This window comes from Rutidosis leptorrhynchoides, chromosome 2, assembly GCF_046630445.1.
Source record: "Rutidosis leptorrhynchoides isolate AG116_Rl617_1_P2 chromosome 2, CSIRO_AGI_Rlap_v1, whole genome shotgun sequence".
Lineage (NCBI taxonomy): Eukaryota > Viridiplantae > Streptophyta > Magnoliopsida > Asterales > Asteraceae > Rutidosis > Rutidosis leptorrhynchoides.
Window position 1 is genome coordinate 382,234,019 of NC_092334.1, and position 26,675 is coordinate 382,260,693.

Here is a 26,675-nt window from a genome sequence, read left to right on the forward strand (position 1 = left end):
CCGGGCACGGGAATGGATTAATAGTCACTAGAATTATTAAAACAGGGGTGAAATTATGTACACGGACACTTGGCATAATTGATAACAAAGTATTAAAACCTTGGGTTACACGCAGTCGATAACCTGGTGTAATTATTAAACAAAGTATTAAAACCTTGTTACAGTTTAAGTCCCCAATTAGTTGGAATATTTGACTTCGAGTATAAGGATAATTTGACGAGGATACTCGCACTTTATATTTATGACTGATAGACTGTTATGGACAAAAACCAGACGGACATATTAAATGATCCAGGACAAAGGACAATTAACTCATGGGCATAAAACTAAAATCAACGCGTCAAACATCATGATTACGGAAGTTTAAATAAGCATAATTCCTTTATTTTCATATTTAATTGCATTTTTAATTATCGCACTTTTATTGTATTTAATTGCACTTTTAATTTTCGTACTTTTTAATTATTGCAAGTTTATTTTATCGCAATTTCATTATCGTTATTTACTTTACGCTTTAAATTAAGTTGTATTTATTTTTAATATTTTACATTAGATTTTAACTGCGACTAAAGTTTTAAAATCGACAAACCAGTCATTAAATGGTAAAAACCCCCTTTTTATAATAATAATATTACTTATATATATATATTTGTATTTTTATAAAATAAAACTAATATAGCGTTAAGCTTTGTTTAAAAGATTTCCCTGTGGAACGAACCGGACTTACTAAAAACTACACTACTGTACGATTAGGTACATTGCCTATAAGTGTTGTAGCAAGGTTTAAGTATATCCATTCTATAAATAAATAAATATCTTGTGTAAAATTGTATCGTATTTAATAGTATTTCGTTGTAAAATATAAGCTATTTCATATACAACTCTATGCACATCAAGTATTTTTGGCGCAGCTGCCGGGGATCAAATCTAGCTTAAAAGCCGGAAGCGCAACGCTATATATATATATATATATATATATATATATATATATATATATATATATATATATATATATATATAAAGATTTTTAATTTTTAGTTTACTTTTATAAAAAAAAATACGCTTTTGTAAAAATACGTTTTAAATATTCTAAAATATAAAAAGAAAAACAAAAATATAAATATTTTTAAGAGTTTGTTAAATATATAAGTTCTATAAAAGTATCTTTTATCTTTATTTTATAAAAATATAAGTTTTATTTAATTTATATAAATATATTATATAAATATATAAAACAGAAAAATAAACACAGCAAAAACAGAAAAAAAAAATAATAAAAACACTCGAGTCCAGTACTGTAGCAGCCCAGACACTGGCCCGAAACCCTAGCCCATGCGATCGCATGGCTGGGTAACTTAGGACTCATGCGATCGCATGAGCCCTGCTGACACGCCACAGTTGACATCGTACTGCATTAATTACGGGGTATTATTTATTATTATTATACTTTAACCCTAATTAGGGTTATACTTTTAATATTAATTAATTTTAGTTTTTAATTTTTTTTATTTTAGTTTAATTAGTTTTAAAATTAATAGTTTTATAAAATAAAAAATATAAAAATAATATTTTTATAAAAATTGTACTTTTTACAACTTTTAGTATATTTTTATATTTTGTATCTTTTTAATTATTTTAGCGTAATATTTGTATTTTTCGCTCGTTTTTAGTTTCAATCCATAGTTTTTGCCATAGTTATTTTTATTTCTAGATTTTTAGGCTTTGCCGTAAAATCCCTTAAGTGCTTTTTCTTTAGACTAAGATTTAGGTGCTTTAGAATTTTGCGACGCCGTTTTTAATTTTTAGTTCCTTTTTAAGATATTGCCATTTGGGATATAGTTTTACTTGTAAGCTTTAATATTTTTAGACGCAACTTTTAATTTTTAAGTTTTTAGTTCCTTTTTAAGTTTCGACGCGCTACTTTCTTATTTTTATTTTTTGACGCCTTTTACCTATGTATCAATTATCACTCCGTTTAGTAATCTCAATTTGCAATTTTAATTTTAAGTTAGTGATAATAATAAGGTTGGGTTAGTCGAGTGTTTTAAAGTTTTATAAGTCACTCTTTTTCTTTCTTATTTCTCCAATTTTAATACCGACGCGCTCTTTTTCTTTCTTATTTCTCGCCATTCTAGTTTTTAGGACATAGAATTTTTCTCTATTTCTTCTCTAAAATTTCTTAAATTTCAACGAAAAATTATTTTAAGCGGTTAAATTGATAGACATCAAAATTTTCTGGTTCGTAGTAATAGTTGGATTTGTACGTGGACCGGGTTATTGGAGCCAAACAGTACTCAATTATATTGAGACCAAACGAATCCTGCCCCTCTGCTGCATCTTTTGGCTATTCGAAACGTGGGCAAAATCAGAAAAGTCTATTAATTGGATAACTTATATAATTTTTCTTTCTTTTTAAAAACTAATAGGATATTCAGTGAATGCACCGAGCAAAACGTTCACCACCTTTTGTACGTTCACCACATGTAACTCGATCAAGACATCTAGCAAATATTGTCGCTGTTGATTTTTCTTTAGAATCGTCATCCAGTCGACCAAGTACTCCAATTCAAATTTTCGATAATCCATTTTTTGAACCCGACCTCACAATTGAGAATCCGGAGAATATTCAGGGACGAACCATAGATCCTGAACCATTAATTTTTCCTCCGGAACCACCAATCATTCAAACAGAGATTGTTGAGGAACGAACCATTAAATCAAAATCCTCTAGTGATTCAGATTCAACAAATTCAATCATGGAGAATCTGGAACCTTTAAGTATGGAAGACCGAATGAGAGCTAAACGCACTGGCCAAGGTCACGCAATTACTCATCCAGACATTAATGCGCCAGATTATGAAATCAAAGGACAAATCCTACACATGGTGACTAATAAATGCCAATTTAGTGGTGCGCCGAAGGAAGATCCAAATGAACATCTTTGTACCTTTAATAGGATCTGCACACTATTTAAAATCCGAGAAGTTGAGGATGAACAGATATATCTCATGTTATTTCCCTGGACTTTAAAGGGAGAAGCCAAAGATGGGTTGGAATCGTTACCTGAAGGGGCGATTGATACATGGGACGTTTTAGTTGAAAAATTTCTTAAACAATTCTTTCCGGCATCTAAAGCCGTAAGACTTCAAGGAGAAATTGTAACATTCACACAGAAGCCAAATGAAACTCTATATGAGGCATGGACAAGATTTGAAAAGTTATTGAGAGGATGTCCGCAACATGGTTTAGACACTTGTCAAATAGTACAAATATTCTACCAAGGATGCGACATCACTACAAGGAAAGACATAGACATAGCAGCTGGTGGTTCTATTATGAAGAAAACCGAAACTGATGCTTACAAAATTATTGATAACACTGCTTTCCACTCACATGAGTGGCACCAAGAAAAAGATATCGTTAGATCATCTAAAGCAGCTAGAGCCAATTCTAGCCATGACTTATATTCTATTTCCGCAAAGATAGATGCTGTCGAGAGACGAATGGAAAAGATAACTAAGGATATACACTCAATACGAATTAGTTGTGAGCAGTGTGGAGGACCACATTTAACAAAAGATTGTCTCAGTATTGAACTAACAATGGAACAAAGAGAGAATGTTTCATACATAAACCAAAGGCCTGGAAATAATTACCAGAATAATTATCAACCGCCAAGACCGATTTACAATCAAAACCAGAATTATAATCGAAATGTTCCATACAACAACCAACAAGGTCCAAGTAATCAACAAGTATCCAATAATACTTACAATCAGCAAAGACCTAATTTTTAAAACAAACCACCACAAACTGGTGATAAAAAGCCAAATTTAGAAGATATGATGACGAAGCTAGTTGAATCTCAAACTCAATTTTTCACATCTCTGAAACAAACCAATGAACAAAATGCTCAAGCATTTAGAGATCAACAAGCTTCTATTCAAAATCTGAAACAAGAAGTAAGTAACCTAGCAAGGTTAATAGGTGAAAGAAAACCGGAAAGTCTACATAGTGATACAAATGCTAACCCCCAAAATGAAACAGCTAAAGCCATTACCACAAGAAGTGGTATTACACTTAAACCAAGTGAAATACCTGTAATTTCTAATGAAGATATTCCTACTCCACAAGAACCACAACCTGAACAAGATAAGGAAAAAGAACCGGTAGTTGAAAAGGTTAATGAAGATAACACAGTTAAGGCTAAACCTTATGTTAAACCATACCAACCACCACTTCCTTACCCGAGTAAAATGAGAAAAGAGAAACTTGAAGCCGAGCAATCCAAATTCTTGGATATGTTTAAACAGATAAATGTAAATCTTCCTTTCATTGATGTGATTTCAGGAATGCCTAGATATGCTAAATTTCTGAAAGATCTAATCTTAAATAGAAAGAAAATGGAAGAACTCTCGGCCGTTACTATGAATGCTAATTGTTCAGCAGTGCTGTTGAATAAGATACCAGAAAAACTATCTGATCCAGGAAGTTTCACAATTCCATGTTTTCTGGGTAGTCTTAGTTCAATAGAAGCATTGGCAGATTTAGGTGCTAGTATAAATTTAATGCCGTATTCACTATACGCTAAACTAGACCTTGGAGAATTGAAACCAACACGAATAAGTATACAACTAGCCGATAGATCAGTAAAATATCCTAGAGGGATAATGGAAAACATGCTAGTTAAAGTTGGTACTTTAGTATTTCCAGTAGATTTTGTTGTTCTGGACATGGAAGAAGATTCTCAAGTTCCTCTCATATTAGGAAGACCATTCTTAAACACGCCTAAAGCAATGATAGACGTGTTCGGTAAGAAACTGACCTTAAGTATAGAGGACGAGAGTGTTACCTTTTCTATTGATAGAGCAATGCAACAACCGCAATCTGCAGATGATACATGTTATTATATTCAAACTATAGAATCACATGAAGAATTGTTAGAAGAATTTCCAGAATTACAAGGAACAGGAGAATGTTCTTTTGGAGAAGGTACTGAACCAATTGATAAAACTGAAATGTTAGCTACACTTATGGCTAATGGATATGAACCAACAACAGAAGAAATTCAAATGTTAAAAGAAGAAGACAGATATCGATATAAATCATCGATAGAAGAACCACCGACATTAGAGTTAAAGCCACTTCCAAACCATTTGGAATATGCTTATTTACATGGTGAATCTGAATTACCTGTAATAATATCGTCTTCTCTTACTGAAAATGAAAAATCTCAACTTATTTCTGTGTTAAAAGCACATAAACCAGCTATTGCATGGAAGATTCATGATATTAAAGGAATAAGTCCTTCGTATTGCACACATAAAATCCTTATGAAAGAAGGTCATAAAACGTATGTGCAACGCCAACGAAGACTAAATCCTAATATGCAAGATGTTGTGAAGAAAGAAATTATTAAATTGCTTGATGCAGATTTAATTTATCCAATTTCTGATAGTCCATGGGTAAGCCCAGTTCAATGCGTGCCTAAGAAGGGTGGCATGACTGTCATTACAAATGAGAAAAATGAGCTTATTCCTACTAGGACTGTAACAGGATGGCGTGTATGTATTGATTATAGAAAATTAAATGACACCACCAGAAAAGATCACTTTCCCTTACCTTTCATTGATCAAATGTTGGAAAGATTAGCCGAAAATAGTTACTATTGTTTTCTTGATGGTTTTTCTGGATACTTTCAAATTCCAATAGCACCCGAAGACCAAAAAAAACCACGTTCACGTGCCCTTATGGTACTTTTGCTTACAAACGCATGCCATTTGGACTTTGCAACGCCCCTGCAACCTTTCAAAGGTGCATGATGGCAATTTTTCACGACATGATAGAAGAATGCATGGAAGTTTTCATGGATGACTTTTCAGTCTTCGGTGATACTTTTGAATCATGTCTAGTTAATCTTGAACGAATGCTTATTAGATGTGAACAATCAAATCTAGTTCTTAATTGGGAGAAATGCCATTTCATGGTTAAAGAAGGCATCGTTCTTGGTCATAAAATTTCAAAGGAAGGAATAGAAGTGGATAGAGCTAAAGTAGATGTAATTGCTAAACTTCCACATCCCACCAATGTTAGAGGATTTAGGAGTTTTCTAAGGCATACCGGTTTTTACCGACGTTTTATAAAACATTTTTCTAAAATTGCCACTCCTATGAATAAACTCCTAGAAAAGGATGCTCCATTTATCTTTTCAGATGAATGTATCAAATCTTTTAATATTCTTAAAGAAAAACTCACTAATGCGCCGATTATGATAACTCCAAATTGGAATCTACCATTTGAACTAATGTGCGATGCAAGTGATTTTGCAATGGGAGCCGTTTTAGGACAAAGGATTGAAAAACGATTTCAACCTATATATTATGCTAGTAAGACGTTACAAGGAGCACAAATAAATTACACAACTACTGAAAAAGAACTCCTTGCTATTGTCTTTGCTTTTGACAAATTTCGTTCATATCTCGTTCTAGCTAAAGCGGTGGTCTATACTGACCATTCTGCTCTTAGATACCTATTTTCGAAACAAGATGCTAAACCAAGATTAATCCGTTGGATCTTACTCTTACAAGAGTTCGATATTGAAATCCGAGATAAAAGAGGAGCAGAAAATCTCGCCGCTGATCATCTTTCTCGTCTTGAAAATCCCGAATTAGAAGTTCTAAATGAATCGGCCATACAAGACAACTTTCCTGATGAATATCTATTGAAGATAGATTATAATGAAATTCCATGGTTTGCAGACTATGCAAACTATTTAGTATGTGGATTCCTTGAAAAAGGATTGTCGTACCAAAAACGAAAGAAATTCTTTAGTGATATAAAACACTATTTCTGGGAAGATCCACATTTGTTTAAAAGTTGTCCCAATGGAATAATACGCCGATGTGTATTCGGAGATGAAGCTAGTAAAATCTTAAACCATTGTCACACAGGACCAACAGGAGGGCATTATGGGCCTCAACTCACAGCAAGAAAAGTTTATGATGCTAGATTCTATTGGCCTACAATTTACAAAGACGCACACCTTCTTTGCAAATCCTGTGATGCTTGTCAAAGGGCCGGAAAAATAAGTCAACGTGATGAAATGCCACAAAATGTCATTCAAGTATGTGAAGTATTTGACATCTGGGGTATTGACTTTATGGGTCCATTTTCAAAATCTCATAATAATCTATATATTCTCGTAGCCATTGATTATGTATCTAAATGGGCGGAAGCACAAGCTCTCCCAACTAACGATGCATGAGTTGTAGTCAACTTTTTAAAACGTCTTTTTGCAAGGTTTGGAACACCGAAAGCTTTAATAAGTGATCGGGGTACTCATTTTTTAATAATCAACTTGAGAAAGTTCTTAAAAGATATGGAGTAACTCATAAAATCTCCACTGCATATCATCCACAGACAAGTGGACAAGTTGAAAATACCAACCGAGCTTTAAAACGTATTCTAGAGAAAACCGTAGGATCAAATCCGAAGGAATGGTCCATTAAATTGGAGGATGCACTCTGGGCTTTTATAACACCCTACAAAACTCAAATTGGAACCACACCTTTTAAACTCGTTTATAGAAAAGCATGTCATCTTCCGATAGAAATTGAACATAAAGCATTCTGGGCTTTGAAGACATGTAATCTTGATTTACATGAAGCTGGACGTCTACGGTTAAGTCAATTAAACGAATTAGAAGAATTAAGACATGAAGCATACGAAAATTCGTTGATCTATAAAGAAAGAACGAAGAAATAGCATGATAAAAGAATCAGAAGTTCAAAAGAATTTAAAGAAGGAGACAGGGTTCTTCTTTTCAATTCACGATTCAAGCTATTTCCTGAAAAATTGAAATCAAGATGGTCTGGACCATTTATAGTCAAAAGAGTTTTCCCATACGGAACAATAGAATTAATAAATTCAAATGGGATTGAATTTAAGGTTAATGGTCACAGAGTTAAATATTACAGAGATGGTCCAATGGAAGTTGACAACGAAGTTAATCACAATTTCGACACCACAGCTAACTAAGTGTGGGGAGAATCAAGTCTTTTAAAGGATAATATGTATTTCTGTTAGAATTAGATTTTCTGTTTTCGTGTAGTTCTCGAAAATGGAACCCGAATGGTCTTTCCCTAGCAGACCCTAAAGAACTAGTCTCCCCCCCCCCATTCTGAATTTTTATTTTTTTAGGTTTTACGAGATGAAGACTTCCTGTGAATTAAACCATGGTCTAATGCTACACGCTTTAATCACTAAACGTAATAATGAAACACTTCCGTGTGAACTGGTATCAGTAATCAGAGAAAAATTGGACGGAGTAAGAAAAGAATCCAGATGCGAAAATAATAAGTTACAATTTGGTAAAGGAAAATCAAAATCCGCAGCAAAAAGAAGAGCACGACACCTTGAAAGATGTCACAAATGCGGAAAATGGTCACACGAAGGTAAATGTTCAAATAATCAAACCTATTCAATCACCGAATTTGTTACTTTATGCAGAGACGGACCGTTCATATGTTTAGAAGAAAAAACGATAAATGCTCGAGGTTACGCCTATGTAGCCCTGGAAAATCAATTAGTCCGACTATCTTATGAGTGGGCTAGAGCATATCACTAAGAATACTATCTCACAGGTAAGTTTGTACAGTTTTTATTTTTATTTTTATTTTTAACCTTTTGATAATAAACGCTAATTTGTTCGCTATAAAGTATTAAATTGGTATTCAATAAAATTAGGTCTTGCGACCGAAATTATTGATATCATACAAAAATTTATTACATCACTGCGAAATTTACCGTTTATTCTTAAGGTATAAATATCTTTAATCAATCAACCAAAATATTTCAAAAATTCGTCATGAGTTAAATTAGGTCATGGAACCGAAATTACTTTACCGAAAAGAGGGGCGTATATTTTTGATAATATTTGATTGATTAAAGTGGGATAAAAGCCAAAAAGATTTTTAATTTTATTTTTACCATGCTTTTAAAATTAATATATAAATATTAAATTAATATTGTAAACTTCATTAAAATTGTAAATATCTGAAAAATTAATATTTTTAATATAAGTTTGTATGTATAAAAAACAAAAATATAATTTAAGTTTGATGTGAATTTTTAATTTTTAAAAAATATGAATTTTTAATTTTATGCATTTTAAATTTAAGTTTGGTGTGAATTTAAAAACAAAAATTTACTTTATTTCGTAAGTTAAAAATATGATTTTTAAAATTCGTCGTGAGTTGAAGACTAGGTCGTTGAACCGAAATTGCTCTACCCAAGGGAGGGACGAGAACTTTTATTATCATTATTTTTAATTTTATTGAATTAAAGTATGCCAAAAACATTAAAAAACCCAAAAATCTTTGCTTTTAAAACCGCGCTTTGAATTGACAAATTTTAAAATTTTGTCAAGGGACAGACTAGGACAACGATCCGAAACGCCCTCATCCTAAAAAGAAACAAATTTTTAAAATTTTATTAATTTTATGTTTTATTAAGTATAAGGTTTTATAATAAAAAAAAGCTGAAAGTACTGTTCCCGGCACCCCATGCGATCGCATGGGGTTTACACTTCAACGTCATGCGATCGCATGAGGCTGAATAACAGGCCAGATAAAAAAGAGTCAGTGAGCTGTTCTTCATCCACAAACACACACACATACCCAAAAATACTCTCAAATCTTCACAAAATTTCACCAAAATTTACCGTAATTCATCAAATTTCTTGCTTTAATCATGCCTAGATTCTCATTCTTCAGCAAAAAGGTAAAATTTACACCCCTAAACTCTATAAATTCCTAGTTTTTGTGATAATTACCAATATTTTACCTAATGCAATTTTGTTAATTTCTAGTGTAATTAGTGTTAAATTGATAGTATTTTGTGCATGTATAACCTAGATTGATGCTATTTAACATGATTTGAAGCCAAAAACTTCAAAATTTTTAGAAATCTAGGGTTTGTGTTCTTGAGCAATTTGGGGCTTTTTGATATAAACAGGTTATGGCCGATTTTTGTCATGAATTATTGCTAAATTGAGTAGTGTAACATGTTTAGGTGGTTAAATGATCCAAACATTGATCCTAAACATGATTTTTAAAGATTAAAGTGGACTTTTTAGGCGAAAATTCATGAACTTGATTAATTTGATATATTTGCGATTTGAGACTTGTTTAATTGTTAGTAATGACTATTTTGACATGTTATTTGAGTTAAATGCTTATGAACTTTGTCTACATTTTCATATGTGCTTATTTGAAAAAGTATAGAATTGTAAAAATTGTGAAAATGTGTATAAGTTTAATTTTGATTTAACATGTTATTGTGATTGTTTTAAGTTGTTATTTTGCTAACACTAATGCATATTTGGATGCACAAATTTTGTGTTTAATGTGTTTTGCAGAAAGCCGATACTGGAGGTTCAGGAGCATCATCATCTAGACAACCTGCTCCAGCTCCAGAACCAGAACCAGAAATGCAACACGAGCCAGAACCTGAACAAGAACCACAACAGGAACCACAATAACAGCCTGATCAACATGTACCTTATTATGATCCGGTACAGCTTGTTAATGAATTCATAGTATTCCCAATGAGGCCGCCAGTAGAATACCCAACAATTCCTGAGCACACTTTGCATCATAATATGAGATTTGATAGAAGATGGAGAGATTACGAGACATATCAAAGGAACAAATTCAGATTGGTAACTAAAAATGTAGAGGTACCAAGGGAATCGATTGGGATCCTTTGGAAAGAGTTCAGCTAGCTAATAGAGTCAGACTGCTACTGATTCAGAGGTACGGGAACTCTTCTTTTACAGATTGGGAACGTCTTTTCACCATTCGTAGACCTGTATATAAGGAATGGTGTGTTGAGCTCATGAGTACTGTATCACTTGATACAAATATAGTTAGAATAGATGATAGAAGATTTCTTAGGTTTATCCTTAGCGGTAGGATGTACAGAATGTCCATGCTGGACATGGCCAGGGCTTTACAGATATATACACCTGGTGAGTTGCTACTACCCGATTGTACAAATTTGATTCATTATGGTGAAAGGGTAGATAGCAACTTTGACGCTGACGCCATTTGGAGGCGTATGTCACATTTTGATGTTTTTACACGAGTGGGAGGACACTCCTATACACATATTGACAGAGCCGAGCTTCGTATCATTCATAGATTTTTGTCTAACTCGATTACACAAAGAGGTAACAATAAAGAAAAAATAACCTTACATGATTTATTCTACTTAAAGTGTATTCGGGATCCTAGAAGCTTTGTCAATATCCCTTACTGTGTTGGTTTTTATTTATCTAAAATGGTAGAAGGAATGCAGGACGGGAGAATAATAGGAGGAGGTATTTTTGTTACTCTCATTGGAGAGTATTTAGGTGTTGATAGAAACCAAGGGGGTCCATTACAGCTTTGTAGAGAACAGGTTGAGCCTTTAGGATTGAAAGTTTATGTGGGTGCTAAGGTATTGAAAAGTAGATGCAACCAGGCAGTACCCTATGAGGGCTCTCATCCACAGGTAGAAAGGGGCTCAGACGAGGAAATGGAGGAAGCGGAAGACATTAGGGATGTCTTTCGAGATGCTATTCTTGACGTCCACGTTCGTATAGATGAGGAATCAATGACGAACGTGGCCAAACATAACTCGGAGCGAGTATACGAGGATTATAGGTGACGCCAACACGATAGCTGGTTAGTTCATCAGCACCAAATCATGATCCAGCTATCATATCAGGTACCAAATAATTACGTGCCTACTCGACCTGCTCATTTTCCGCCACACAACCCCGACATCTGACCACCCTTTAACCGGTATGACTATAACCAAGCCTATCAGAACACCTATAACCAACAATGGAACCCACCTGACGAGATGAACTGGAACCCCTATCCAGACTGATTTGGTTCCAATGGTTATTTTTATGATTTTTATATTTTTATCTTTTTACTTATTCATGTTTAAACTTATGTTATTGGATATATTTATGTAATTTTTAACATTTTTATTATTATTGTGTACTAATATTTCACATTTAGGATTTGAAAGTGGGATATTAAGTCCCATTTCAAATTGTCATGCATGTTTATATTTGTATTGTATATATATTATCGATTGTACAAAATAGGGTAAAACAGCGCATTTTCAAAGACTGGCATTAAGTTCAGCAAAAGCTACTAATTTTGATGACAAGATGAAAAATAAATGTGATGTAACAACAAGATGAAATGAACAAATGATGTGCACCATTTATCATTCAGCAAACAAACGCCAATTTGTTTGGAAACTTTGGTAAAATTTAATCATTTTTCTACGCTAATCTCCCTCAATAATTTAAATTGTTACTGATTTCTTGCAAATGAGGGCATTGCAAGATCTTAAGTGTGGGAAGGGGTTAAATACTTTCGGATTTTAAAATTTTTTTTTGATTTAAACACTTGGTTACCATTAAAAATACTAGTAACGCAGTAGTTGTATTAGAATCTAGTGCTCTCTGATAACAAAGAACAGCCCTAGTCTTATATACTGACTACCCACTTCTAGTAAAAATTTTCAAAATTTTCAATTAAATGAACTCAAAATCTTGTTTATACATATTTATGAACGATAAAACTAGGTGTTAACACTGAAATTATTGTTACCTCGGAAAGGACATAAATTGATAAACAAACCAAAATGTTAGAATTCATTTAAAATGGAATAGAGGACAATAAAAAGGCAAATAAAAGAAAATAAAAGCCAAGTGTGGGAAAATTTACCAAGTTATTTTAAACATATGTCACATATTTCTGTAACAAATAATTGAAGATACTTTTGCTTTGGACTAAAATAAAAAGTTTTACCCGATTTACTGTAAGAAAGATGGATCTACACGATGAATCAATTCCATCATTAAAAGGAAGTAAAGTCTTCCGAAAAAGAAATGCGCATCTTGATTTAGGTCATGAAGTTGTCGTCCAGACCAGCTGTAGGTTGATGAAAAATCTAGAAAAGTCATCACTAAAATCAGCAGGAAATTCACGGACCTCAGCATAAAACAGGGTCGCCAAGTAGTCAGACTTATCCTAACCATGAGAGGATCTGTCTTGTAAAATGAGGAGGACGCCGTGCAAATTAGCTGGATAAGACTAATGAATCAGATCCCCGGAAAGGATAATCTCCTTTAAAAGATCAAAAATCAGCTATTAAGACTGATATTACTCAATCCTAGAGATTGACCTTAAAGATTGAGAATTACAAACTCATGGAATTCGATGATATCTAAACTCGAGCTTGAACGAGAAAATATTTTGATCAAAATACAAACCGATTTGTTTTCTAAAAACCCATTTTCAATGCGTTCATTACCATTGAACGTAAAATCCTAGGAATTCACCTGGAATTCATTAGGTCACCTGAACCAAATCGGGTGTCAACCGTAAGAACGGTGGTTGCATAGCATTGTCAAAGACAGGACCTTGTGCCAGACCGAAAAATCATAAGGGTGAGCTTTACTATTGCTCCTACCAAGGATAGTAATTGCATCCGACACGTTATAGACCATAATTAAAAGCATGTCAGGGGACATTGCCTTAACAATTGCTTGTTCAACGCTTTCCTTTACAACCGGAAGGTAGTTTACCGAAAGGTAATATATGGAGCAAGTATACTGGACGTGTTGCTTTCCCAATACAAGGTTAGCAAATGGGTGACACAAAACCGCAAGTTTTGAGCTAAAATTTTCAAATCTAAAACCCACCAAACCCACAAAAAGAATTTGCAAACACCGGTGAAGGGTTATTCCGAAAAACTTATCTAGGGTAAAAGCTAGATTTAATTTTCAAAAGATCAAATGTTTTCATAAAGATCCAATTTCCTTAAAGGATCTAAATTTTTATAGTCATGTGGGACTGTAAACCACATCGTTACTACCATTGTTTATACCGCTGTAAAGAAATCACTGATGTACAAAGTGTGAAGAATAAAGAAGTGATTCTAGTATATTTCAAGACTATATTGCTTGAGGATAAGCAACGCTCAAGTGTGGGAATATTTGATAATGCTAAAAACGAACATATATTTCATAGCATTATCCCTCAAGAAAGACAAGCTTTTAGTTGCAACTGTTCTATTTACAAGTGATATTCGTTTAAATAATAAAAGGTGAAGACAAAAGACAGATTCGACGAATTGAAGACACAAACGACCAAAAAACTCAAAAGTACAAAATACAATCAAAGAGGTTCCAATTATTGATAAGAAACGTCTCGAAATTACAAGAGTACAAGAAGCGAAACGCAAAGTACAAGATATTAAATTATACGCAAGGACGTTCAAAAATCCGGAACCGGGACCAGAGTCAACTCTCAACGCTCGACGCAACGGACTAAAAATTACAAGTCAGCGGAGTACAAGAATATAATATAATATATATATAATTAAATTTAATTATATATATTATATTATATAATAAATAAATAAGCAGCCCACATTTTTAAAGACTTTTGAGCCTCCCCAGCTGGCCACGCGATCGCATGGCCTTGAAGGGCAAAGCCCATGCGATCGCATGAGGCCCTTTTCCAGCCCACATGCCTATAAAAGTCGCAGTTTGGTGCATCAAATATCATATATCCATCCATCCAACTCTCAACGTATATATATATATATATATATATATATATATATATATATATATATATATATATATATATATATATATATATATATATATATATATATATATATATATATTTATATTTTAATTTTAATTTTAATTTTAATTCTAATAATAAGGGTATGTTAGCGCATATTGTAAGGGTGTAAGTCGAAATTCTGTCCGTGTAACGCTACGCTATTTTTAATCATTGTAAGTTATGTTCAACCTTTTTAATTTAATGTCTCGTAGCTAAGTTATTATTATGCTTATTTAATACCGAAGTAATCATGATGTTGGGCTAATTACTAAAATTGAGTAATTGGGTTTTGTACCATAATTGGGGTTTGGACAAAAGAACGACACTTGTGGAAATTAGACTATGGGCTATTAATGGGCTTTATATTTGTTTAACTAAATGATAGTTTGTTACAATTGGACGTACCTATAAATAACTATATACACTCGATCGGACACGATGGGCGGGATATTTATATGTACGAATAATCGTTCATTTAACCGGACACGGGAATGGATTAATAGTCACTAGAATTATTAAAACAGGGGTGAAATTATGTACAAGGACACTTGGCATAATTGATTATAAAGTATTAAAACCTTGGGTTACACGCAGTCGATAACCTGGTGTAATTATTAAAAAAAGTATTAAAACCTTGTTACAGTTTAAGTCCCCAATTAGTTAGAATATTTGACTTCGGGTATAAGGATAATTTGACGAGGATACTCGCACTTTATATTTATGACTGATGGACTGTTATGGACAAAAACCAGACAGACATATTAAATAATCTAGGACAAAGGACAATTAACCCATGGGCATAAAACTAAAATCAACGTGTCAAACATCATGATTACGGAAGTTTAAATAAGCATAATTCCTTTATTTTCATATTTAATTGCATTTTTCATTATTGCACTTTTATTGTATTTAATTGCACTTTTAATTTTCGTACTTTTTAATTATTGCAAGTTTATTTTATCGCAATTTCATTATCGTTATTTACTTTACGCTTTAAATTAAGTTGTATTTATTTTTAATATTTTACATTAGGTTTTAACTGCGACTAAAGTTTTAAAATCGACAAACCAGTCATTAAATGGTAAAAACCCCCTTTTTATAATAATAATATTACTTATATATATTTGTATTTTTATAAAATAAAACTAATATAGCGTTAAGCTTTGTTTAAAAGATTTCCCTGTGGAACGAACCGGACTTACTAAAAACTACACTACTGTACGATTAGGTACACTGCCTATAAGTGTTGTAGCAAGGTTTAAGTATATCCATTCTATAAATAAATAAATATCTTGTGTAAAATTGTATCGTATTTAATAGTATTTCGTTGTAAAATATAAGCTATTTCATATACACCTCGCATAACATCAGAAGCGTACTGAGAGCATAGATTTTTGCGTCATGCGCTCGCATTCTAGATATAACGCAATATTGGGCAGAACTTTCATCCAAAAGTTCGGCGCTATACCTTCCACGATCCATGGAATGGTCAAATTTCTAACAGAACGAAGGATCGCTACCCTCGAGTCAACGCCGCTAGATGCCTTGTGCGCATCTGTCACCGCCAAGAAGGATATTACTCCCGAGGAAAGGGGCGCTAAAGAATGGTTAATCATAGCCAATCCCTCATATCCAGTCCAAAAGGTGAAAATATGAGGAAGCGTAACACAAGAAACTAAAGAAAAGTTGAGAAATATCCTCATTTTGAACTCGGATTTATTCTGTTGGCACGACGCGGACATGACCGGGGTGCCACGAGAAATAGCTCAACATCACCTCAATGCTAGCACTAATCTGACTCCTATCAAGCAGAAGAAGGGGCCAATGGCGCCAGACAGGAGCGAATGGTTGCACAGAGAAGTTGACAAATTGGTTAAAGCCAACATCTTTCGCAAAGTCAACTACTAGACCTGGGTGGCCAATCCTGTCTTAGTGGAAAAGTCTGACGGAACGTGGTGACTTTGCATTAATTTTAAAGATATTAACAAAGCATGCCCCAAAGACAAACCAGAGATAGACTGGAAGGTCGAATCGCTCGCTGGTTTCAGTTCAAGTGTTTTCTGGACGCCTACAAGGGATACCACCAAATACAAAAGGCGAAAGAAGACGAAGAGAAGACTGCATTCCATATAGACCAAGGCATATATTGTTACACCAAAATGCCCTTCAGGTTAAAAAAAATGTGGGTTCCACGTATCAGCGCACCATAGACACCGCATTCGCAAAACAAATTGGGCGCAATTTAGAAGCGTACATTGACGATCTTATTATTAAAAGCAATGATGAGGAACAGCTGCTAGCGGACATTCTAGGAACATTTAGCACACTTAGAAGCATTAACATGAAGCTTACACCTGCCAAGTGTAGCTTTGGTGAAGAAGAAGAAAACTTCTTAGGACATATAGTAACTCCACGAGTAATCAAGGCGAATCCAAAGAAAATAAAAGCAATCGAAAAAATTCCCTCACCCAGAACAAAAAATCAAGTCCAAAGCCTCAACGGGAAGCTCGCCGCACTGACGCGATTCTTGTCCAAGGCCGCGGAAAGATCACTCCCGTTCTTTCACACGTTGAAAGATTGCGCCAAGAAATCAGATTTCAAGTGGACTGACGAAGTGAAAAAGGCGTTCCAAGAAATGAAAGCGCTCCTCAAAGATCACTCTACACTAGAGGCACCTATAACAGGCGAAACCCTGATACTTTATCTCGTTGTGTCTAAAGAAACCGTCAGCCCAGTCCTCATCGCTGAACGAGGAGACGCTCAAATGCCTATATACTTTGTTAGCAAAGCACTGTCGAGATGTGAGCTAAATTAGCTCCCCATAGAGAAATTGGTGTACGCGTTCGTCATTTTTGCGCGTTGATTGCGTAGGTATTTTCAGGCACACCCGATTACGGTACTTACCGATCAACCTATTCGGCAACTGCTTTACAAGCCAGAGATATTAGGGAGATTGACCAAGTGGGCAATAGAGATGGGTGAACATGAAATTGCATACTGCGCTAGAAGTACAATCAAAGGACATGTGATGGCTGACTACCTAGCCGAAACAGCCGCTGATATGCCCGCAATTAGCGCCCCGAACAACTTCTCGCACCTTCTCCGGAATTGTAGGAATTATACACAGAAGGCGCAGCAAGCTCCGTAGGCGCTGGGGCAGGCTTAATTCTTACTGGACCATACTAAGAAAAGCATACGTACGCGCTGCGGTTGAATTTCAAAGTAACGAACAATGAAGCAGGGTAGAAGTGCTACTAGCAGGAATGCGAATTGCCAAGGAGTTATGAGTAAAAAGGTTGCAGGCTTACATGGACTCGCAGTTGGTCGCTAACCAGATAAACGTAACATTTGATGCTAATGATAAATCCATGCAGTCACACTTGGCTCTAGTCCATTCCCTAGCAGATGCATTCACCGACTTCAGAATTAGCCAGATACCGAGAAGCCAAAACAAACAAGCAGACGTGCTCAGTAAACTAGCGGCTCTCACGTTCAATCACTTGGAAAAGAAGGTACTGGTAGAACAAATTTTTAAAACAAAATCCACTGAGCCCGAGGTAACGATCGCATCGGTCGAAGAGGAAGAGTCGACTTGGATGACGAACATCATAGAGTTCTTGCGCACTGGATCCCTACCAGAGAGCGAAAAAGAAGTGACAAAGATCAAAGTGAAAGCACCGAACTATGAACTGCGAGGAGACATTTTGTACCGAAAATCCTATTTGGGCGCAACCTTATGGTGCGTGGGACCTAAGGAAGCCGCGACTATCATCGATGAAATTCATAAGGGATCATGCTGTTTTCACTCTGAATTCAGGACAGTCAGTGAGAGGATCAGACGATTAGGTTACTATTGGTCGAGGATGTATGCCGACACAGCTGAAAGAATAAGGATATGTCAAGAATGTCAGTTACATGCGCCAGTCAGTAGGGCGCTCCAACATCCCATGGTACCTATTACCTCACCATGGTCATTTTGAAAGTGGGCTATTGACATCGTGGGACCTTTCCCAAAAGGCGCTGGGAACGCGGAATATTTAGTATTTGCTATCGACTTCTTTACCAAATGGGTAGAAGCGAAACCTCTGCGTACCATAACAAGCAAGCGAATCAGAGATTTCTTCTGGGAGAGTATTGTATGCAGGTTCGGAATACCAAATGAAATTGTGAGTGACAATGGCACACAATTTGAAGGAAACCCTTTCCGAAGTTAGTGCCAAGATTTAAACATCAAGCAGAGCTTCACTTCTGTCATGCACCCACAGGACAATGCAAGTGTGAAGTTACCAATCGAGATATCGTCCACGCCATTGAAGCCAGGTTAGGGATGAAACGAAAGGGATGGGTGGACGAACTACCCAAGGTCCTGTGGGCGCACAGAACAACGCATAAGAACATCATAGGAGAAACGCCATTCAGTTTAGTGTACGAATCTGAGGCGGTGATCCTGGCAGAGATCACCATCATAATCTAGAGAATACTATCATATGACGAAAAAGCAAATGATGAAAAGTTGGGCAATAACTTACACTATGCATAAGAGCGCAGGGAAATGGCTGCGATCCCGAAGCAGCCAACAAACAACGCATTGCGAAATACTATGACAGGCGAGTACGAGCGAGAACGTACAAAGTAGGTGACCTTGTATGGCGCAACAATCAGGCTAGCGGGCCCAGAACACTGGAAAGTTAGGCCCAAACTGGGAAGGACCATACAATGTCATTGTAATATAGTAATTAGGATAATTAATCACTCACCTATTTTGTCTTGATTTACATATAATTACTATACGACGCGCCTTTATAGGTCGGCAGTGTACTATAATATTGTAAATATTATCTTTCTATTAAATTAAGGCAACAAGTCATTTTCAGTCTATTATTTCTTGTACCTCTCGAAGCAGAATAGCTACTTTGCTTAAACTGCACTCGCACGTAGGGATGGCAATGGGCGAGAAAAAACCCGTGACCCGCGGGTACCCGATCCGCGATGGGCGGGTAAAATCATTAAATCTTACTCGCGGGCACGGGCACGGGTAAAAATTTATACCCATCGACGGGTCACGGGCGGGTCGTGGGTATATACTACCCGTCGCGGGTGAAACCTGACCCGTGAATACATGAGACTTTTCTTAATTTATCCACGAATTAATACTTACAATTATTAAATTTAAAAGCTATTTTACTAGTATTTGAATAATGATTAATAATATAATGTTATATACAAGTAAAAAACTTAATTTTCACGTCATTATACATATAGCTTGTACATATGATTTTATAATTAATAAAATTATTTGAATTTTCTAATAAAAAGTTGTATATCATTATTACCCGCGGGTCACGGGCATGGGCGAAAAGTATTTACCCGTGGGCGGGTAACGGGTCTCAACGTACAAAAAAAAACCCGACGGGTGGGTCGCGGGTATATAGAACCCGTGCCCATTCCCCGCGGGTGTCATCCCTACGCGCACGGTAATATACTTGCGCCTTCCTGCCTTTTTAAAGGATGACTTTCTCTAGCTCCCGCGCGGCAGAATTCTGTTTGGCGACAGACTAGACTATTTTACCGGAGAGCGATGGTCATTGGAATGACCTAGTTCGGCCCGAGCAGACGTAGAGATCTGCAAGTCATGACTATAAACGAAAAGCGTTGGTCATGCTTGACCATAGCTGATATGCCACTAACGGACGATTTTATTTGTGCGGTGTCGTTAAGTCGCAGGATGTCCGATTCGGTAGCACACAGTGTGTAAGACCCAAATATTTATCTTGCATACTCGTGTACTTATAACATTCGAGATTGGGTTTCGTTGGCTATTTATGGGAGTTAAAATGCAAAAGAATCTGTTTCAGTTATGTCGCGCGCCGCGCGGGGATTTGGCGCGCCGCGCCGTTTGCTGCTGACAGAATCCCTTGTTTTTAATTGGTTTAAATGAAGGGCAAATGGGTAATTTCACTTGAGGCCGGATTTGTGAGGCTTATGAGCTAGTTTGGATCAGTTTTGGATCCCATTCACATCCACTCATCATCTTCATCCATTTTTAGAGAGAGAGTAAGAGTTTAGAGAGAGATTGGAGGTTTTGGTGAGGAAGAAGCTCGAATCGTTCAAAGTCTCGGGTTTTAAAGTTGTTCCTTTCGTTCTCGGCTACACGGTGATAGTATTGGTAAGCTCAAACTCCGAATTTCAATTATCTAATTTGATATTCAAGTTAGGGTTTTGAGTTAATTAGTTGTAAAACCCTTTTTTGTGATGAAATGGGTTTAGTGAAGCTAGTAATCGGGTTTGTTGTTAATTGTTGGTGGATTTTGGGTTTGGTGAACTAATTGGCCATGTTTAGAACTTTAATTTGAGTTTAATCACTTAAGTTAGTGATTATGGAAGTGTTGAAACCCATTTAGGGTATTTGGTTGACTAATTGTGACTTTGGGTCAAATTAGGGTTTGGTGGTGATTATGACCCATTTGGTGACTTAATGAGGTTTATGAACTTAAAATGGATTAAGTTGGAATATTAAACCGTGTTAAATGTGTTTTGGTGTCAAAATTGGTAGAGAAGGAGATTTTGACCTTTATGGGTCAAAATTAGGGTTTAAGTGTCAAAATGGGTATGACACGTGTTTAACACTTGAGTTCGGGTTTAATTGGCGTATTAGGACCATTCTCACTTGTGTTAGTGATTATTGGTTAGTTTTGGGCACGGTTTGTGCTTGGAAGTGCATTTGGGTCGAAATTGCATTAAGTGACGAATTGGGTTGATTTGTAAATCCACTCTAAGTGTATTGTTGTAATTGTGATAATGGAATAGGTATTTTCCATTGGCGAGTTGCGGATTACTTGGAAGCTTTCTTCAAGACTTCAAGGTGAGTGATATTATCCTATGTACATATGTATGTGTAGGATGGGTGCGGGTCGGGTGAAGTGAATCTCGGCTATAGAGCTCACTTCACGTGTAGGTGGACTTGATGGACTTTTGTATAAGTCCAATTGGCACGGTTGTGCGTTTTGGTTGACCATCTTTGGCGAAGTACACGTTCGTGTGTACATTATCACACGTGATTGTGATTTGGATGTTGTGGCCCCGATGTGGTGGATTATATAATCCCGTGACCGTGGGTTTGAGTTGGAGAAGTGAATCGCGTGTGGTTTCGGATTCACGATGACGCGTGTAGTTTCGGTCATCTTATCGAATGAATCTCGTGTAGTTCGGATTCATGGTGACTCGTGTAGTTCGGTCATCTTATTGAGGTAGTAATCTCGTGTGGTTTCGGATTACTAAGGCTCGTGTAGTTCGGCCAACCTCGATGTTGTGAAGATAGTAATCTCGTGTGGTTTCGGAATACTAAGGCTCGTGTAGTTCGGCCAATCTTCATTGTGGTATTTGGTTCTCGGTATTGGGTTAAGGTGTTAACCTTGTTCGTTTATATTGTTATATATTAATGTATTGTTGTGTTGTAGCTAACCCTCCGGGTGTAGCTATTTGGCGTTGTTCACATCGTCGTTGGTGAACTTATATTGTTATTGTATCTTTAGCTCGTTGCTTAGAGATCGTACGGTATGCTTAGTGTAGTGCCTTATATGGATGCCTCGGTATGCGGTATTTGTTATTTTGTGGCGTGTCCATTTTATACATATATATGTATGTAGTATATTATCATTCACTAAGCATTAGCTTACCCTCTCGTTGTTGACTCTTTTTATAGATTGCATGCGGATGGTGGCTCGGGTAAGCGCGAGGATTAGAGGACTTGCATAGTTTGCGTAGAAGGCTTGCTTTTGGATTTATTAGGATTGGGTAGCGTGTCCCCAATCGCCATGCTCGGCTTTGTTTTGTATTAAAAGTCTTATGGTCGAAAATTGTATTTTGGTACTTAAGGGGTAATTTGGGTCAATGTGGGCCCCGCTTCGTAAATTTGATTTTATTAATTAAACGTGCTAGTTTTTCATATATGAAGTCATGGTTAAAAGCGTTTTAGCTAAATGTGTCGGGAACTAGTCAAACATTTTCATTAAATTGACTTCCGGGGACAGCGGGCTGTCCAGGTGGTTTGGCGCGCCGCGCGGCCACCTGGCGCGCCGCGCAGATGGCCTGCACCAGAAATTTTTTTTTGTTGGAAATTTCGTCGTGTTTGGTCGGTTACGGTTTGGGTTGTTACAAGTGGTATCAGAGCATGGTCTAAGGGATTTAGGTGACTTGAGATAGGTGCCTAGACTTAGACTTTTGTGTGTGCTTAATTTGTTGCGGGACTTGTAGGATTACGGGTCGGAATGGGTTTAGTTAGTGCCTTGTTTATAGGTTGACTAACGTTTATATTAGTAATGCGGATATTATTAATATGCTCTTGTGTTGTGATAGTAATTCTCGCGTGTGCTTCTATCGCGTAGAATTCTGTTTGTGTTTGTTTATAGCATCGAGCGAGGCGGTCGTTGTACTAACGAGTCGATGCGGCGTGCGTGCGTAATAAGAACTTGCAGACCTTATTACGGGTGCAAATCGTGTCTAACAAGTGATGTACGACGAGTGTTTAGCAAGATGGGGTGGTGTTGTGCGTGTCGTTTTATACGTGCGTGGACTAATCGTTTTGCATTCTTTAGAATGACGACGCGAAACGAGACCGAGACGAATGACACGGAATTTAACGCTAGAGTTGCGGCCGCCGTTGCGGAGCAAATGAGAGCGTTTCGAGAAGAAATGGATGGGAAGTATTCCGAACTTCAAAGTAGTAGTGAAATGGAGCGTTATCTTAAAAGCTTCATGAGGACTAAACCCCCGATGTACGACGGAAAACCGGATCCTTTGGTGAGCACAACATGGATTTCGGATGTCGAAGGGTGTTTTCGTACTATTGATTGCCCTCCCGAGAGGAAGACGAGACTCGCTACGAGTTTATTGCGGGGTAGGGCAAGGGATTGGTTGGATGGTAAGATTGATCTTGTCGGTGGTGAGACGTTTATGGCCTTATCATGGGACGAGTTTAAGGAAGAATTCTTTGAGGAGTTCCGGACTTCGGCCGATTTGTGGGAATTGCGTAATGAGTTGCGAAATTTGCGACAAGGATCTATGGATTTGAGTACTCTTAAGACGACCTTTATGGCGAAGGCTCGTTTTTGTCCGGAGTATTTGGGGAATGATCGTTTGTTAATGGGGGATTTCTATCGGACCTTGAATGATGACTTGAAGGGTAAGATTAGTCGGGGTCAAGCGAAATCGTTTTCGGAATTATTCGACTTGGCTAGAGGTTTCGAGTCGTATTCACGATCGAAGAGGGGTGAATCTTCAAGTGAGAGAAGAGTTGTTTCTTATGGTGCTCCGAGTAAGAGGACTAAGGGTCCGAGTGTGAGCACGGGTGGTACGCGAACGGGTATATCGGATTCTAGTGCGGCTAGGTGTTACAATTGTGGCGTAAGGGGTCACAAGTCTTGGGAATGTTCGGTACCAAAGGGTGGTAGTATGGTGTGCTTCAATTGCCAAAAGGAAGGACATCGTAAGTCGGAATGTCCCAAGTTAGCGGGGACGGGTGCGGCGAGGAGACGTTAAGGTACGCTTCATTTTAATAAATAGGTCTTTTGATTATTTATAAAATGCCGGTTGAGTTTGAGTTGTATGCCTTTGTTGTGCATGTTATGCTATGGGTGACGTTCCTAATGGAAGTACCCTAAGGTGATGTTTGATTGTCGGGCGAAGGGCGTAAGACTTGGTGCAACCAAGCATTCCTTAGTATTTGGGGTATGTTTCTACCAAGCCACGGAAATGGTTTTGGTGTTCGATTGTTAAGCGCGTGTTCGCTTGTGTGTTGAAGTTGATGAACCACGAGGTTCGTCGGGTGATTGGAACCTTTGAGATCGAGTGTTTAAAATCTCGATGTGTGTTGGTAATGGAGTCTTTATGACGCGACATTAGGTGCCTCTTTTATACCTACTAGCGTGGTGTCGACTCCGATTGTGTTGTAGTTACATTGTACTTAGGGTACCGGGAGGAACCCTTAAGTACACGAGTGACTCGGTGAAATTGACAACTATAGTAATTGGATGATTGCGAGGGTGTAGTTTGTGTAATGCGTGGTACACTTTTCGTTCTAAATGTTTAAGGATTGTTTGAAATCCTTCGTATGCTCAAGGTTGGAGCAAGGTGTAGTGATGGGTCGTGTGTACCCAATCGTTGGTAAAGTCTACCTTTGGTAGCATTGTACGGTTGTACGAGTGTGATATAGGAACGTGGTTCCAAGAGGGGGAGTCGCATTTCCGCACGAGGAAGTTTTAGTGTGATATTTCGGATGATGTTTTTGGTAGATCCGGAAATTTCATCGAGACCTAGTTTGGTCAACTTGTGGTAGAGTACAATTTTGGTTAAATTGTACTTATGATATTGGATTGGAATTACCACTGAGGTGGTAATGTGGTAAATCTCGTTGAGAGATAATGGACGTGTTTGGTGAGCAAGGTGAAATCCTTCGGTTAAGGGAGGTGTGTGTCGGATTCTCTTTTGGGGAATCATTGTTTGGTACCTATGTTTGATATAGGTGGTTCTTGCTCGATTGCGGGGATGGTTAGTGGTATCCGTTAGGATTCACTATAGTGTAGCAGGGCGCGATGTTGCACTACTCGTTGTTTGAGGCCGAAAGTGCGTATGTGATCGATGAAGCATGATCTTTAGGGTCCGCTGACTTCATCGTGGTATTGATGATTTATGAAGCATGACCTTCGGGGTCCGCTGACTTCATTATGGTACGGTTGAGTGATGGAGCATGATCTTTAGGGTCCGCTGACTTCATCACGGGAGTACGTGATCGGTGAAGCATGATCTTCGGGTCCGCTGACTTTATCCGGTGTTGAGATTTGGTGAAGCATGATCTTCGGGTCCGCTGACTTCACCATAGTAGTGGATCGCGTGTGGTTTCGGATTCACGATGACGCGTGTGGTTTCGGTCATCATATTGTGGAAGTGGATCGCGTGTGGTTTCGGATTCACAAATGACTCGTGTGGTTTCGGTCATTGTATTGAGGAGTGAGTCTCGTGTAGTTCGGATTCACAATTGACTCGTGTAGTTCGGTCATTCCTCCGGGATAGTGACTCTCGTGTAGTTCGGATTCACTATGGCGCGTGTAGTTCGGCCATTCCCGATTGTTGTTGTGGTGAAGGTAGTGGGTCGCGTGTAGTTCGGATTCACTAAGGCGCGTGTGTTTTCGGCCAGCCTTCATGTGTTGTTTGATCTATCGGTTGTTTGATACACCGATGGTGGGGTCGTAAGGACCATGTTGTGTGATTAGTGATGCGATAGCCGTGTTTCGCTCACGTGTTGTTACGGGTGTGACAATAGTCGATTTTGTACACCTTGGGTTCTAGCGTTGCCATGATTGTTTTGGGCGTTATCGGTTTTAACCGTTGGATTACGATGTTACGGTAGTTGCGTATTGGTCGTATTGCGCACTACAATGGACGTTATCGATTGGTGTTGTCCGTAAGGATTCGTTTGGTTCGGTCTTCATCGTTTCGGGTTGTTGACCTTAGGTTGAGACTTGGTTGCTTTTAGCGTTGTACTCGGTAATAGTACGCTAAGGGATTTATATCTCGGTACGAGATTGGTTGAGTTTTCCTGATGTTAGGGAATGAGCATGGTTTTAGTGCTCGGATGGTGATCGGGATAAATCGCGGGTGACGATTTAGTTGTTGAAGGCGATTCGTTGGGAAGAATTGTCTAGGAAAGTCGGATTGAAACTTATGTCGAGGACCATAGGGTGGGGTCCGTTTGGTTAAGTGACGAGGATCACGAGGACGTGATCGAGTTTAAGTGGGGGAGAGTTGTAAGACCCAAATATTTATCTTGCATACTCGTGTACTTATAACATTCGAGATTGGGTTTCGTTGGCTATTTATGGGAGTTAAAATGCAAAAGAATCTGTTTCAGTTATGTCGCGCGCCGCGCGGGGATTTGGCGCGCCGCGCCGTTTGCTGCTGACAGAATCCCTTGTT

The 26,675-nt window shown here is 37.3% G+C and overlaps 1 protein-coding gene and 1 non-coding gene across 2 annotated transcripts; one reads left to right on the top strand and one right to left on the bottom strand.

The window, feature by feature from the left end:
* Positions 1–3,140: 3,140 nt before the first annotated feature.
* LOC139895076 (small nucleolar RNA R71) lies at positions 3,141–3,247 on the bottom strand. Its single transcript, XR_011775545.1, has one exon. It is a non-coding gene; the product is annotated as a small nucleolar RNA R71 (small nucleolar RNA).
* Positions 3,248–18,013: 14,766 nt separating this feature from the next.
* Positions 18,014–19,397, top strand: LOC139889034 (uncharacterized). Its single transcript, XM_071872008.1, has 2 exons — positions 18,014–18,655; positions 19,254–19,397. Exons 1-2 carry the CDS (start codon positions 18,014–18,016, stop codon positions 19,395–19,397), a joined length of 786 nt encoding a protein of 261 aa, XP_071728109.1.
* The last annotated feature ends 7,278 nt before the right edge of the window (positions 19,398–26,675 follow it).

Bases quoted from the DNA above. Each gene is read 5' to 3' on its own strand.
- LOC139889034 (XM_071872008.1), top strand. From the start codon at position 18,014: ATGGACTCGCAGTTGGTCGCTAACCAGATAAACGTAACATTTGATGCT. The intron at 18,656-19,253 runs GTACCTATTACC...ATAAGAGCGCAG, and splicing joins GGGCGCTCCAACATCCCATG to GGAAATGGCTGCGATCCCGA.